This window comes from Colletotrichum truncatum (genome assembly GCF_014235925.2).
Source record: "Colletotrichum truncatum strain CMES1059 chromosome Unknown Contig_0002, whole genome shotgun sequence".
In the NCBI taxonomy this organism is placed as follows: Eukaryota; Fungi; Ascomycota; class Sordariomycetes; order Glomerellales; family Glomerellaceae; genus Colletotrichum; species Colletotrichum truncatum.
Window position 1 is genome coordinate 6,209,653 of NW_027222399.1, and position 15,767 is coordinate 6,225,419.

At 53.7% G+C, this 15,767-nt stretch overlaps 6 protein-coding genes across 6 annotated transcripts; 3 read left to right on the forward strand and 3 right to left on the reverse strand.

Moving 5' to 3' along the window:
- Positions 1–132: 132 nt before the first annotated feature.
- CTRU02_204654 (uncharacterized protein) lies at positions 133–3,921 on the reverse strand (the record flags this gene model as incomplete). Its single annotated transcript, XM_036721128.1, has 3 exons — positions 133–2,000; positions 2,055–3,603; positions 3,655–3,921. 3 exons carry the CDS (start codon positions 3,919–3,921, stop codon positions 133–135), a joined length of 3,684 nt encoding a protein of 1,227 aa, XP_036587113.1.
- A 907-nt stretch (positions 3,922–4,828) lies between these two features.
- Positions 4,829–6,797, forward strand: CTRU02_204655 (rxt2-like protein; the record flags this gene model as incomplete). Its single annotated transcript, XM_036721130.2, has 5 exons — positions 4,829–4,901; positions 4,964–5,085; positions 5,137–5,299; positions 5,348–6,386; positions 6,569–6,797. The coding sequence occupies 5 exons, from the start codon at positions 4,829–4,831 to the stop codon at positions 6,795–6,797; spliced, it is 1,626 nt and encodes a 541-aa protein (XP_036587114.2).
- A 106-nt stretch (positions 6,798–6,903) lies between these two features.
- On the forward strand, positions 6,904–7,752 carry CTRU02_204656 (methylene-fatty-acyl-phospholipid synthase; the record flags this gene model as incomplete). The annotated part of the gene is made up of 4 exons (XM_036721131.1): positions 6,904–6,964; positions 7,073–7,112; positions 7,169–7,185; positions 7,238–7,752. The coding sequence occupies 4 exons, from the start codon at positions 6,904–6,906 to the stop codon at positions 7,750–7,752; spliced, it is 633 nt and encodes a 210-aa protein (XP_036587115.1).
- Positions 7,753–8,821: 1,069 nt separating this feature from the next.
- CTRU02_204657 (transporter protein smf2) lies at positions 8,822–10,669 on the forward strand (the record flags this gene model as incomplete). The annotated part of the gene is made up of 3 exons (XM_036721132.1): positions 8,822–9,218; positions 9,268–9,781; positions 9,829–10,669. 3 exons carry the CDS (start codon positions 8,822–8,824, stop codon positions 10,667–10,669), a joined length of 1,752 nt encoding a protein of 583 aa, XP_036587116.1.
- A 1,041-nt stretch (positions 10,670–11,710) lies between these two features.
- CTRU02_204658 (zn-finger in ubiquitin-hydrolase) lies at positions 11,711–13,904 on the reverse strand (the record flags this gene model as incomplete). Its single annotated transcript, XM_036721133.1, has 2 exons — positions 11,711–12,925; positions 12,978–13,904. The coding sequence occupies 2 exons, from the start codon at positions 13,902–13,904 to the stop codon at positions 11,711–11,713; spliced, it is 2,142 nt and encodes a 713-aa protein (XP_036587117.1).
- Positions 13,905–14,451: 547 nt separating this feature from the next.
- CTRU02_204659 (polyubiquitin) lies at positions 14,452–15,767 on the reverse strand (the record flags this gene model as incomplete). The annotated part of the gene is made up of 2 exons (XM_036721134.1): positions 14,452–15,347; positions 15,407–15,767. 2 exons carry the CDS (start codon positions 15,765–15,767, stop codon positions 14,452–14,454), a joined length of 1,257 nt encoding a protein of 418 aa, XP_036587118.1.

A 15,767-nucleotide genomic window follows, 5' to 3' on the forward strand; every position in this document is an offset into this window, starting at 1 on the left:
TCACTCGGAAAGCGAAGCAGACAGGCAAGGATATACAAGACGGGATATAGAAATGGTGGGTGGGCGGTGGTGACTTGTAAACCCCTTTAGATGTAGATAGATCATGTATGTATACAAGAGCTGTGGCGCCAACTAGCTATCCTTTTCATCATCATCATCTTCTTCTTCTTCTTCTTCCGGCGGAATCCACACCAGCAGCCCGTCCTTGTCGATCTTCATGCCCTCTGTCGGGATGATTCTCAGCACCTTTTGGAAGTACTTGTCCCTCACCACAAGCGTCGGCCGGATAAAAACTCCCCTGACGAGGGGCAGGAGACGATATGTCACCGAACGCCTGGAGACGGGGAGCACATGGAGCGTGGTTTGTTTGGCGCCAGAAAAGGCAAACTCATCGCTGGGTTCCATGTTGAGGCCGAATGTCAGGAAATGGCTCGAAGGGTTCTCGATGGTGATGTCGAGGTTCACCAGCCCCGTGACGGGGTTGGCGAGGGTGTACGACGCGAGCACGCGGGGTTCGGTGCCGAGTACGATGTACCTGGGCACGAGCATCGTGGTCGTGTTGACTGTAGAGGAAGGCGACGATGCCCGGCGCCATTTGAGGACGAACGCCACGTCGAGGGAGGCGGGGCCGCGGTCGTCGAGGCTGTATTTTTGCGCAACGAGGTCGAACTGTGCCTCCTGCATCGACTTCGGGGACATGCGAAGACCGCCCTCGGGGATTCCTGGCCGGGATACCGTTGTGCAGCGTGCGTTGTTCTGGCATGCAATCACCTCGGCGTCCATACTGACGATCTCCAGGTCCTCGGTGGCGAAGGAAGCGAAATGGCACACGAGGCACCACTTCTGAGAGATGCCTCGGGGGTGGATGGCGGCGTCGTCGCTGACGTTGGGGTCCTGGACGCCTTCGTGATCGAACAGACTTGGCCAGGGGTCGGGATGGAGGCGGGGGATGAGGTCGTAGTTTGCTTCGAAAGGGTTGACAACGTTGAGCTGGACAGGGAGGATCTGCATGATCAGCGTCGCCGGGTCGGAGACGAGGTGGTAGAAGACCCTCAGCGTCACGTCGTAGGACGTCGTTACTTGTACGGGGTCCAGGCTGATCTTGACCTTGGTCGACTGCGAGGTTCCAAGAGTGCCGAGGGGTATGCCGGTAAGCTTGGCCTCTTCCTGGCCTGATTCTGCGCTCTGTGTTTCTTGGTCCTCCACCTGGACGCGGAAAGGGGGTATTTGCTCGCCGAATACGTGCACCTCCAACTTGGCGACAGCTTCTTCGTCCTCTGCATTGACCACATCTAGAAGCAGCTCCATAGCCTCATTGGCGTAGAATTGGCCCAAAGGCTGTGCGAGCTTGATATCCATCTTGGGCGGCCTGGGCTGCACATGGATGACGTGGGCACTCTGCCGCACGACCCGTTTCCTGAACAGCGACGGGCTAAACCAGAAGTCTGCTGCGCCTAAGTCTTGGAAACTAATCGTGTAGTTTAGAGAGAAAGCGTCCGTCTCTAGAATCAAGGTAACCGATGATGCGCGGGCCTCGCCGGGCTCGCGTAGCGGTATGCCCATTTCGTATACATTAGTAGAACCTGGCTTGACGGACAAATTGGCAGATCCGCTCAAGACCGAAGCACCCTCCTCACCTTCTTCGCCGTCTCGGGACGTCTCTTTCAGTGCCACGTCGGAGAGCGACACGTTGCCCTTTGACTTGACCGTGTTGGAGTCGGCTTCATGGTCCAGAGTGATGGTCTTGAGGCTGCCTTCGAAATTAACTCGCAGCCCCTTGAGGGCTACTGCAGCTGCATCAGGGAAGGCATCAGACTTGATCGCTAGTTGAGCTTGGCAAGTCTCGCCGGCCTTGCCATCTTCACCTTGGAAGATGAAGGCTGCCGAGATGAACGATGATGTGGTGTCATCATTGATCGTCACTGTAGGCTTGGATTCGATCGACAGACCCTCTAGAGATCTAGTAATATCGTAGTGCCACTTGGGCCGCCGCGTGAACTCTGCTGGCTGTCAGTAGCTGTAATAGAAAGGGGAAGGATAGCTTCGTTGCCTACTTCTGTTCATCAGCTCCCAGTCAATGGCAACCACAAGCTCTCCATTCCCTGTGTGAGCCGCTGCAGCTCGGAGCACCCAGCCGAGGTCCTCCGCAATGTTGAACCATCCCTCTGCCCTGAACGACATGTTTTCCCACAGTGGTCGAAGCAACGCCACGATGTTGCTCCACGCCTTCAGGTTCACCATTTCCTTAGCACACTCCAGAGACAGTTCTGCTGACATACGGTGCTGCCTCCGTGCCTGAAACTGAGATGTCGCCGCCATTAAAAGATCTATTATGAGTTGTGAGTGGTTGACGCCTGTTCCATGCAGAGGAAACTCCTCATGAGGGTCCGGGCACATGTAGGTGTCGTATGTGAAGGCTTTGCTAGCTACTGTTGATGCGGGCGTGGTATCTGGCGACCGACGATCCTCCTCAGGAATAGACCGAGCAAGAGCTCGTCGAGCTGCGAGGTGCTCTGCAGCAGTGCGGTACCAATAGCCCGTGTGATGCAGCATGTCCCAAGGTTGCAGCCTGTCTATCGCCGCAGCCTTCTCCGGCTGGAGGTACAGGGTCTTTGTAGACGGTGCCAAGCTGCGAAAGTCTACCCGTTCGATCAAGTTCGCCATTACAATGGCCCATCTCGACTCCCATGCCTCCCAGCCGTAATTGTTGGTTCCCCGACCACGACGATCAACAAAGTCGGCTATCCTGTCTCGGTGCATTTGCCATCTCCGTACCGCAGAAGTGGTGTGTCCACCCCAGAGCACGCATCTTATGCCCCGTATTGCAATGATATCGGCCAGTAGACGCGCTTCGTTCCAACGAGGACTCCAGCTTGGGATGACGTCCATAACATCCTGGCTCAAGAGCCCCTCGTACGCTTGGTCATATGAGCGCAGAGCCGCATCCATCTCCTGGCGGAACTCTGCGAATATGCCTGTCTTGTAATCGTATCTTACGTTCCAATCTTGGACTGTAAGCGTTTGTGAAGTATTTGTAGGTGGCACTGTGGGCTGGGGGGCAATCCCACGGCTGCGTTTCTTCCGCGCATGGCGGCCAAGATCGCGGTAGTACTCGATGGCCTGCAGAAACACCGCCGCAAGCATAGAGTCCGCCGTGTGTTCGAGGTCGATGGATATATCGCCGGGCGACAGGTAGAAGAACGACTTGGCATCCAGTCCAACGCCCCTCCTTATGTTGTCAAGTCGGTCCTGCACAAGATCTGCTGTGGAAGACGATGCTGTGCCATCGCTAAGAAGCACCACGGCCAAGCGCGTTTTATAACCCGACTTGCTCAGAGCAGCCTTTGTATTGTTGATATCGGTCTTCAGCTGGTTGTCGTGCAGCGTAGCGAGCGTCGGATCAGATGTGAGGGTATAGAAAGACACATAGACGCTGGGGACTAGCTCTTCATGCTTCTTCAGCCATTCCGTGTCCATAAGGCCATCCGGGTAGAGAGGCGACACAGGACTCAGGGGCGAGAAGGGGGAATGCAGCGCAGGAGACACATCGGTGGCCTCGTAGCCATCTGGTAGCCTGGCTCGGCGGGGAGGGAGGACGAACGACTATCCAAGGGGTTAGTCTAATGGGACACATGAGGATGGTATAAGCCGTACCCGGCCAGCTACGGTGACCCGGAGCTTGTACGGCTTCCCGCTGTCCCTTCCATTCCATGGGTGATTCCTCCCATCCTGGCGCACGATATACTCTCTCAGCGCTTCGGCATCTGGGCTTTCGAGGCTCGGTAGCTCCGACCGCAGTAGTATCGCTTGGTCCCGAAGTTCGGCGTTCAGAGGTAGGGCTTTGGTGGGGTTCGAGGTCAAGCCAGCGAGGACGATGTGCGGGATGTTGTGGTCCAGGCTTCCAATTGGGTATCCGTCCATTGTAAAGGTATTTCTATGTTCACATGGACGAGGCGACTGAGATATCGAGGGGCAATGAGGGATTCGTCGCAGAAGCTCTGGCCTGCAGAGTCAGCAGTAGCTCCTAAACGATGTACTAGTTCGCGAGAACACACAGTAGTAGACTCAAGGGAGCATGGTCGCTCAACGTGGAATAATGAAGGCCGTCAGCGAGATTGACAATGCGAACGCAAGCTACGGATCGTCGCAAAAAGAAAGCTTCATTCAGATGGGAATCGTACAAGTATGGGTCCTCCACCTGGTGAGGTACATGTCATAGGTATCGCAGCTCCATTCCAGCGTCCAGAACCAAAGTCAGCGATCCCAGCCCACTGTACCCAGTGACTTCACAGAAGGTGGGGCCCCTATACATGTACCGTAGTACCACAACGATTCTATGGTAATGGTTATGTACAGCACACTAGGGGGAGGGACTCGCACCAACCTCGGGATCGGGAAAAATGGGTGCCGATGAAGAGACTTCTGATTGGCCGATAAACCAGATGCGGTCATGGCCCATTTGCTGTGCCCAAAGTGCCCTGAAGGAAAGGAACTGGGACTAGCACTGCACTGAGAGAGAGAGAGAGAGAGAGACAGCCTTGCCGCCCGCGTGGTTCTCCTCCCGCCTCGTCACAGAGACTGCGCGCAGAAATTGAGGGCTACCCATTCTACACCTTTACCACACCACACTACCGCAGTGATCTACCACGTGGATGCCTCCCTTTCAATCCTGTTTCGATACGAATTGCAGCCTCACCGAAAACTTGTGAGAATTTTATTCTTGTTGTCACCAAAATTCTCGTCAAAGCCTTCCCCCCTCGTCCTCGCTGCCGAACTACCTCCGTGATCGCTCTCGGCTCCTCGCCAGGAGCAAAGGCCTTACGGCGCAATGGCAACCCAACAGATCCTCTTCGCCGAGACCGTGGCCGCTATGAAAAAGGCACTCAAACGCAAAGCTTACGGTATGCGACTACACTCACTCTCACCCTCGCTGTTGGTGTAGCATTCTGACGAGCAGCCCTAGAATCCGACTCGGACGATGAGATCGACCACTACGGGAACCGTGGCCACAAACTTAAGAAGCGAGCCCTCTTCTCCCACCAGGGGCAGCTCGCGCCACCCTCTGGACCGGAGGTCTACAATGAGGTGCGTCGCGCGGCGTACTCTCAACTGACAGGTCAGGACTGACAATTGTAGGTCATCGACTACGCCGGGCAGCAGCGGACAATAATAAGCCGAAACCCACCCATTGTTGACGAGGAGGGGTACGAGATCGACAGCGACGACGATGAAGAGCGTATACAAGAGGCTGTTGCGTCGGCTACAGAGCTTGACCCTTATGCCAACATTCGAATCGAACGTAAGTTCGTCATCTGGGCACCGTGGAGACTCCGCTGACCCTGACCAGAGATTCTCGCCCCCCTGACCGCGTCGACCGACCTCCCGACCCATCCTACCCTCTCGAAGCCCTTTACAGCCAAGACCCTGAATGAAATTGCCGAACAGAGTTGCGAAGTCATGCGTAAAGAGAACAAGTCGCTGTGGAGAGTAAAACACCTCTTCACAAGGTTATGCGGCGACTACACTTGGGTGCCTTGTGGCATGATGGTGGGCCCCGACGACGCCGAACTTTACTCGGCCGACTACTTAGAACGTGGATTTCAACTGAGCCTGAAGGCGACTGCTGCCGAAAATGAAGGGACCTCGCCCGGGACGATCAATGGCGATGCGAAGCCAGGACAGGCACCGAATGGCACGAACGGCGAGCCATCAGGCTATAAGGACAGCGGCGATGGTGACGTGACAATGACGGACGCAGGGTCAGAGAAGCCTGAGGGCCGCAAGCCGTTACCTGATAAGCCAGCCAAAGATGATGCGAAAGCTGAGGGCGAGACATCAAAACCACCAAACGGAGATACACGGGCCAAAGAGGGAGAGGAAGCCAGCTCAAACAAGGCACAGAAGCAGAAAGCTACCGACGTCGAGATGCGGCAGGCCAGCACCGCGCCCCCATCTCACCAAGGAACGGAACTGACGGATCGCAACGGTGCGAATGCGCCGTCAATAACATCCGACAAGGTGGACGAGACATTCGTGCACCCATTCTTTCGACCTCCCGCCAACGCCCGTCCAGACCGAGATGTGGGGCTACCGGACCCGGAAGCCGAGGATATCCGCCGCCTGCTGGCATTGTACGTGCAGAAGCAGGAAGAGGTCTGCCGCGGGGCCAGGAAGCTTCATGAGGGTCTTCTCAAGGCCAATCGGCTTCGTAGGACTGTCCTCGCGTGGTCCAAGGCGGAGGCGCACAGCGGACCGAACCGAGACATGTCGGACGGCGAGGACTGGTATGACAAGGAAGAATGGGGCTTAATTGAAGACCTTAAGAAGGGCCAGGACGACGAGGAGGAAGACACGGGCACAGTGGCTAAGAAGACTAGGAATCGCAGGTGAATTGTGCCCGGGCGTTGTTGGCTTACTCCTGAGAGGATGGTTCGAATGATTTGGAGGTTGTGGTTGATACCCATTGCAATTTTGGCTGGCGCCGCTGTTTACAGGCTAGACTTGAATGATGATTACTTTTGACCTGGTGACCAGAGAGAAAGGGCTCGACTTGTGTGGTGCTGTTCAGCGGCCTTTCGGTATTTCCGCCTAGGCCTCCTTTCCACTGTGTCATGGGGCCTGTTCCCGCCCCAGCATCGGCTACAGCGGGGGAGAGGGCTGGAAGGCCCCCGAAACTCCATAGAAGAAAAAACCGACCCCATGCACTACTGCGTAATGTTGCGACGCTATGGCCAGGTGTCCCCACTGACATAAATACTGGTGGAGCCAAGCTCTGTCACAAGCTAAATCGTACCTAGCATCCTACAACTGTTCTCAACGGTTTTTCCTACGAGTCTTTGCTTTTGCCAAACTGATCAATTCGGCCATTTACCACTCGGTTTTTAATCCCTCAAAACTTCAGCCATGGCGCCTGTCGAGATCGAAAGCAAGGCGTTGGTCGACTTTGACCAGAAGAGCCTACTCAGTACGTCATTCAGTCTCAGTGGAGCTTGGGCCTCTCTCTCTGGAGCTTCACGTCGTCGTCCTCGTCGTCGTTGACTGTGCTGACCTTTTTGTTTGTTGTTGTAAATAGTTTCTGCGGCTTCTATTGCCTTCAACCCTTTGTTCTGGAAGTAAGTTTGGCTCCCGAAACCACTCTCATCAAATTGTGGGCTGACAAGTTGCGTAGCATCGTCGCGAGACAAGGTTCGTAGGACCGTCTTCCAGAGTGAACAACTGCCTCTAACCCGGACTCCAGAGTACCACAACAAGATCCTCACCAAGGCATTCGGTGGGCGCTCTAGGACTGCCTGCTATGCATTGGCTGCCACCATCTTCTCCCTCGGCATCGTCCGTGACCTCCTTTACGAACGGGCCCTTCGCTTCCAGCCCACACATCCTTTGCTTGCGTCCGACGCGGTGACCTATGTCGGCTACGCTCTTGTTGCGACCGGCAATGTGCTCGTTCTCTCTTCGACGTGGCAGCTGGGTATTGTCGGCACATTCCTCGGTGACTACTTTGGCATTCTGATGGACAGCATTGTGACTGGCTTCCCCTTCAACATCACCGATGCCCCCATGTACAACGGCTCAACACTGAGCTTCCTTGGCGCCGCCCTTATTTACGGCAAGCCTGCCGGAATATTGCTGACCGTATGGGTGTTCATCGTCTACAAGATCGCCTTGACCTACGAGAACCCCTTCACCGCTGGCATTTACGCTAAGAGAGACCGCGAACGTGCTGCTGGAAAGGAGACCAAGAAGATCAGGTGAATGTGTGAATAGAGGCCCACAAGCTTCAACAGCATCCCCCATAAATCAACATCCCATTCCGGTCCGGGGCCGAATGTCAGGCCGGAATGACAAGGGTGTACGGAGCCAAGCACAGGGGCCCGCTCGGGTTACACAAACGAGGATGGGTCCCCGTGAGCCCGGTCAGTCCGCTGAGCTGCTGACCGTCCCACAAGCGCACGAGGCCGGTCGAATCAAGCCAAAACCGGTCCGCCAAGAGCAAGAGATCAGCCTTCAACAGAGAGCGGCTGGCAAACAATGTTCAAAAGAGGATGAAGAACTTCACTTCTAGTCAGGCCGATCTAGAGAGGCCAACCAGCAAATACAATATTTCTTGGCAAAAAGGTTGCAAGCCTTCCTTACGCCACAACCCCATTACATGCTTCTGACCACTCCCGTACCTAAACTGAACCAGCCACGCCGTAAGTGCTGATCTTTCTATGCCGATTGTCTAACATGTGCCTCGCAATGTGCGCTATTCCGAAGCCGGATATTTGGGTCTAAGGAAATTCCGGACCAGATGCATGCCTTCAGAAGCTAGTGGCGGCCGACTTCTCGAAGACTTCTTCTTCAAATCCTCGCCGGACAACCCACTAGTAACCAAGACCATTTGGGTTTGATTGTTTCACACTGATGCCATGGCCCTCTTCTGGGCATCCCACAGACTCGGGTGCCCAACTCCGACATGCTAATGACGAGTGATCATCTCAACCGGAGGAGCCCGTATACCTTGTCTGATGCCGCATTCGGCATACCTCACCTGCCGTTGTGCAGGATCCATGTCGTTTAGGAATTCTGCTTTCATCGGGCGGACTAGTGATATGACAAAACCACTTCGACTCCAGGTTCACCGTCTGGATCCGCTGCTTTTTGTTTCTTTCTTCTCGAGTTGCCCATTTTCGATGTTGCTGCGGGAAGTCTAACGCTCTCATCCACCGTCGCCCATGTTGTTGGTGAGCATGAAGTCTACTCCCTAGCCTCCAGGATAACTGACTTGAGGAATGCAGCCTCCAGACTCTGAACCTCTACGATCGTTACTCTCTGGGAAACCATGAAGCCTACGTGGCTGGAAGAGCCCCAGCATGGGAGTAAAGATCGAAGGCACAGCGCCAGTCCCTTTACTGCAGACTACACAATCAACCAGACCCTGCATGGTCTTTCAAACAACCGACCGAGGCGATTAACTATAGATATTCCACCCGATTATATCGGCCTCGAAACCATAGTCTCAACACCAGGACCATCGGAAAGCACATCCAAACCCGATTCATTGACAGGGAAAGATGACCGAATAGAGGCGGAGCCGTTATCGCTTCCATCGCGTCCAGGCCCTTTGCCGAGGAATAATCCCAACGAAAAGGAGGGTACATGGCTTCAGCGTAGATGGAGCGATCTCATCACCTTTGGCAAGTTTGTTGGGCCTGGGTTCATGATTGCTGTTGCGTATAGTAGGTATTGCCAAGGTCAATGAGCGTGTCCCAGCTAACAGCTTTGAAGTCGACCCCGGAAACTACTCTACCGACATTGCCGCTGGCGCATCCTACCACTTTGATCTTCTGTTCATCGTCCTGGTGAGCAATATGTTCGCTATCTTTCTCCAGAGCCTCGCCATCAAACTCGGCACCATCACCGGCCTCGACTTAGCAACAGCCTGTCGTGTTTTTCTCCCGAGATGGATGAACATTGTCGTCTACGCTCTATCCGAAATCGCTATCATCGCGACAGATATGGCCGTAGTCATCGGCACTGCTACGGCATTACACCTGCTCATCCCGAGACTGCCGTTACTCGCCTGTGTCATTTTGACAATCTTGGACTTTGTCTTCATCCTCATATTTTACCGGCCCGACGGCTCCATGCGAGGACTGAAAATATTCGAGATTGGCGTCTGTATCCTCGTGCTTGGGGTAGTCGTGTGTTTTTGCATTCAGTTATCGTTAATCAAAGACACCACCGTTGGTCAAGTATTCCGTGGATACCTCCCGTCAGACTCGATCGTGCAGAGCAACGGGTAAGCGCAAACGCCTAATTGAGATGGCATACACTAACAATACTCAGATTATACCAGTCCTGTGGTATTCTGGGGGCAACAGTAATGCCTCACAGCCTCCACTTGGGCTCTGGCGTGGTGCAGTCACGCCTCAAAGAGTTTGATATGAAAGCAGGAAACCTACGGGATCTACCTCGCACCGACACGATGACAACCGCCAACAGTTTTGAGAAGATGTTTTACTTCCCCTCTATGGCGGCCATCAGACACTGCATGAAGTTTTCCATCGCCGAGGTCGTCTTCTCGCTGTTCACCTTTGCGCTCTTCGTCAACTCTGCCATCCTCATCGTCGCTGGTGCCTCGCTCTATCATGGCCAGACGACCTACGCGCCCGACATCTTCGGTATGCACGATTTGCTGGCGAACAGCATATCCTCTGCCGCCGGAATCATCTTCGCCTTCGCACTTCTGCTCTCTGGAGTATCGGCGGGGCTGGTGTGCACCATTGCCGGCCAGCTTGCCAGCGAGGGCGCTTTGAACTGGCGAGTAAGGCCGTGGCTTCGCCGCTTGGTCACGAGAGTAATCAGCATCACGCCGACAGCCATCATTGTTGCGCTCGCAGGCCAAAAGGGGTTGAGCAACGCTTTGAATGGGACGCAGGTTGTATTGGGCACCGTGCTCCCCATAATCACGGCGCCGCTGATCTACTTCACCTCGTTCAACAAGTACATGACCGTTGTCCCAGGCGCCGCGACCTACGGATTTGATACAGGGGTTGTGCCCGCGAGGAGGTTTAGTACCGTCGGCGTGAAGATGGCCAATACGTGGTACGTGACTACGATCGCGTTACTGATTTGGTTGGTTATTACAATTATGGTCCTGGCGAATTTGGTAATTCTAATCACGTAGCACCCATCGACTGGTGGTGTTAAAAGGGGGGTTGGCGGAGGGAGAGGACATGTTCAATGACTGATGAACTCATGATTTTGGCATATTGTATTTTGCAGCGTGATCCATGCCTTAGAAAATTAGATGGCGGCAGTCTAATGGACTCGTATTTGGGGACTTGATGGTCGAGACGTGGCGGACATATGATAGCCCTTTTCCAACTTCTGGCAGTTGAACAGTAGGATGAGCCACTTTATGCTGTGCCTACATGATTGCTGCCACTTGAGTATGATACATTGCATATAAAGGCTCGAGTATCTCAGGGGCCCGGCAATGTCCGTATTTTTAGCATCTGAGAGGGGAGCATTGTTGAAGTCTCGACTGAAAGAGCGAGCATTTATGGTGAGGCCGTTAATCTTACTTCCGAGAGGATACTTCAAGGCCTCAAAACCACCCGTGAAACTTGTCGTTTCCGTCTTTTCTAGCCATAACCCATACCTCGGTTTCGCTCCAGCCTTCACCGCGAGCCTGAATAGACTGCGCTTCAAACCCTCGCTGAGTCTACCTTTGATGATCCAGCCTTGTGGCTTTATCTTCTAGAGTCTTTTTAAATCACATCTTCCCTAAGGCCTGACCAACTCAATGATTCTGACCATAAGTTCGAATTCATGGGCTCCAGTGACATAACGGCCTCTCGAAGAGCCAGCTGAAATTAGCTTTTTTGACGACGGAATCTTCAATACCATGAAATGCTTCTTTTTGAAGAACGTTGTTGCCGGCCGTTGGGGGCTTCATGTTGTTCTTGACCAGAAAACAGGAAAGATCACGGTATTCTGCAACGCTGCTGAGGAGATGCAAACCATTTAATATAGGGGAAAGAAGGCAAATGGAAGTAGAAACCCAGTGGGAGAATGCCAGCCGTCTCCTTCAACGTAAGAAGAAAGCAACATGAGAAACATTGCAAAGACGCTTAGATATTAAAACATCGCTAAAAATGCTACCTTGCATGAATCATGCCATGCCGGAACTCCATTATCTCCATGTCCTTACCTCCTTACCTCCTCACTTCCTCGCCCTCCGCTTGCCCTTCTTGTCAGGTACACTCACGCTCCCCTCCGCAATTTCTCCCGCCTCCACTTTGCCCTCGTTCTCAAGCTCCTTGAGCTTCTCCTGCCCCGATATGAACATGGTCAGGTCGCGGTTCATCTCTTCTAAATCCGCAATCTGAGCCTTGTACTCCCCGTCCTTTTGTCGTAGGGCTTCAACTTCGGCGTTGTTATGCTCTACGCGCTTCATAAGGCCTTGCGTGACTTCCTTTTCTTCTTGTAAAGCTTTGCTCAAATTACGTGCCAGCTCCTGTGATTTCGTAGCTTTCATCCTGTCCCGCTCTGCGTCGCGTTCCAGTTGGGGTATGACCTGTGTTTTCAGACGAGCAAGCTCCGCCTTGAGGGTCGAGTTCTCTTCTAGCGCGATCGATGCCTGCGCCGAGGCGGATTCTGCTGTCGCTGCGGCTTTGGATGCTTTGTCAGCTACCTTGCTGAGCATCTCTTCAAAATAGACGCGCTGCGATTCTAGTTGGCTGGTCAGAAGGTGGGTGTACTCTAGACCTATGTTGTCAAGCTTCGCTCGTGGGACAAGGTCCTCGAACCCCCCTTCTGGTCTGTGATGATGGCCATTGCTTCCTGGGAGTTCAACCACCTTTCCGTCGCCCTTGTCGCGGATGAGACGATGAACCCAGGTATCACCCGCGTAATCCCACACATGCTGTGTCTCGAGCTCGAGGGCGAAGCTATGTGCAGTTTCCTTCCAGTGGTCCTTTGCGTGACCACCTTTGTACCGACCACAACCGACGTTTCCACAGATGAGGCAGATCCAAAGGTCGTCCGTCGAGTCACACACGCTGCAGAGATTGGAAGCGGATGACCCAAAAGGTTGTGTATATGGGTTTGATGGGTCGTAGATAGTTTCAGGGTTCGTGTGTCTGCAGACGGGGCACCCTGAGCCCTTCCAGTTCTGGAGGCAGGTACAATGGAAGACATGTTGACATGGTATTGTCATCAGACCGGTTGTATCGTCCATGCGTTCTAGGCAAACTGGGCATGTGGGTAATTCAACGAGGTTCGGTGTTGGAGGAGGAAAGGGTTTGAGACTGCTCGACGCTGCAACAGAAGAAGACGGCGTGAAGGGATCGTGGGTGAGGTCGGGAAACGTGCGGTTTTCTCTCGTAGGGGTCTCAAAAGTAATCGATTTCACGAACACGACGTGACAAACTTGGGCCTGCAAAAGTCAGTATGATCCTTGCGCGTCTGCTGTTGTTGCGATTGCTTACCTCCATGCTGTTGAAGACCTTGCCGTCAAACTCTCTCTGCCACTTCCGTGCGCGGTCACTGTCCCGGAACTTCAGCAGGACCAGATATCGGTTCATCCTGGCTGTCATGACCATTCGATAGTGACTGATATCGTCCCTCCACTTCTCGCCCACATAACCCAAGAAATCGCTCGGCGTGAGATAACTGGGTACCGCAGGAATGCAGAGCGTTGTGCAGTCTTCTGTCTTGTTGCTGTCATCTTCTGAATGGGGTAGGCCGAGTTCTGGTGTCTCCTCCTCTTCGCGGTAAAAGTGAACCACACCCCAGCCGATGTCTGTATTCTTTGTTTCGAGAGGAACATATTTCGCTTTTGTTGTCGTGCCCACGAATGTCGGACCCACGCCAAGCGCGGCGGACGAACTTGCGCCTTCTGCCGCCATTTGGTCGCTGTTGCCCTCAAGATCGATACTCTGTATGCTAAGCTGTCCGAACCTCCAGTCCCGAACGGCTGTCTCAGGCCGAATCGCCGCAGAAGACGGTGGCGGAGGAAAGCTCTGCGTGCGCGCTCGCCACTGCTTCTCTGTTATCCTTTCGATGTTTCGACCGCTGTCCTCCTTGACAGGCGCTCTGGACGGGCCACAGTCAATCAGATTTGCGGTCCCAGATGTACTCAAATCTCGGAGCTCGCTCGATCGGTAGGTATCGGCCGGGAAGGGCGCTTCGTAGGATTGCAACGGCGAGGGCTGAGGTCGGAAAGAGTACGATCTCTTTGACGATTTCCTAGAATGCGCTGGAAGCTCGTCGAAGATGTCGGTGCCTTTCGGCGGCACCCAAACCTCTTTGCTGGAAAAAGAAGCCTGCGCTTTCCCTTTTGATATTTTGTCGCTGGGTACTGGGTTGGGAGTCGGGTAGAGCTCAAACTTCAAGTGGTAGAAGAAGGTCCGCATAGCCTCGCTCAGCCTCGCAGGCTGCAGCGTTGGTCGATCTGAACTTGTCCGTGGTCGGCCGAGGCCAGTAAAATAGGTACAGTGAAAAGAAAAAGAAAAATAGAGGTTTTAAGTACTACGGAGGAAGAAGAGAGAGTGTTTTCAGCACCTCCCAAAGATTCTGCAAGCTGTTCATGGCACGACAAAACGGTCGAAATATGTGTTTGGTAGGAAGATTAATTTGGATGCAGGGTTCAGCGAGCTGCGGGAGACCTCCACGACCCCACTATCACAGGCCGGTATGGTCCCACCGAGTACGTCACTGATAAGGCACTCCGCGTTTCGTAGTCACAACATCACATGAGCTTGTCACACGAGGCACTGGAACAAAACATTTAGACTTCAATAGAGTCTGTATTGGCACGCTTAAAGAGCGCGCAGTGGCCCAGCTAACTACTAGGGGCTAGAAAGATATCATCCAAATGCAAATGCCATGTCCCGACCGTAATCGTTATCCCATAAACGCCAGTGCCTTGAACGAGACAACATCCTATGTACCAAGAACCGCTTACTGACCGCCGCGCAGACGCAGGACGAGATGCAGGGTAGATTCCTTCTGGATGTTGTAGTCGCTCAAGGTACGGCCATCCTCCAACTGCTTACCAGCGAAAATGAGACGCTGCTGGTCGGGGGGGATACCCTCCTTGTCCTGGATCTTGGACTTGACGTTGTCAATGGTATCCGAAGATTCGACTTCCAGGGTAATGGTCTTTCCAGTGAGAGTCTTGACGAAGATCTGCATACCTCCACGCAGACGCAGGACGAGATGCAGGGTGGATTCCTTTTGAATGTTGTAGTCTGACAGTGTGCGACCATCCTCGAGCTGCTTTCCGGCGAAGATCAAACGCTGCTGGTCAGGAGGAATACCCTCCTTGTCCTGAATCTTAGACTTGACGTTGTCGATAGTGTCGGAAGACTCAACCTCGAGCGTAATTGTCTTTCCAGTAAGAGTCTTGACGAAAATCTGCATACCACCGCGAAGACGGAGCACCAAGTGAAGAGTGCTCTCCTTCTGGATGTTGTAGTCGGAAAGAGTGCGGCCGTCCTCAAGCTGCTTGCCGGCGAAGATCAAGCGCTGCTGGTCGGGGGGGATGCCCTCCTTGTCCTGGATCTTGGACTTGACGTTGTCGATGGTGTCAGAGGACTCAACCTCAAGAGTGATGGTCTTGCCGGTCAGGGTCTTGACGAAAATCTGCATACCACCACGCAGGCGGAGAACCAGGTGGAGGGTGGACTCCTTCTGGATGTTGTAATCGCTCAAGGTGCGGCCATCCTCGAGCTGCTTGCCAGCGAAAATGAGACGTTGCTGGTCGGGAGGAATGCCCTCCTTGTCCTGGATCTTGGACTTGACGTTGTCAATGGTATCGGAGGACTCGACCTCAAGAGTGATGGTCTTGCCGGTGACTGTTGAAGAGTATGTTAGCTACATGTATTCAGAGAAGGCACGTGGCGAGGCAACTTACGGGTCTTGACGAAGATCTGCATGTTGGCGACTTCGCTGCTGTATTTGTCTGATGATGTGGTAGTCGGTGTTGATGTTGATGGTTGTTTGATTGTAAACTGTGTCGCTGATGGACCAGTGAGTGTGAGATGTGTGATAGAGATGGATGGATATGGGAGAAGTTGAAGAAATTTGGAGGAGAAGTTGACGGTATTTAAATACCAAGGTAACGGAGGTCGGTTCGAGAGGGAAGGAGCCAGGTGAGTGGTGACTGCCCGCGGCGAACGGAAGCCAAGGGAAGGCAATGGGGGGCGCAGGCGCAAGTGGAGCTGATTATGCAGTATGCCTTGAGTCCTTGTCTGGGGGAATGGCGAATGATTCAT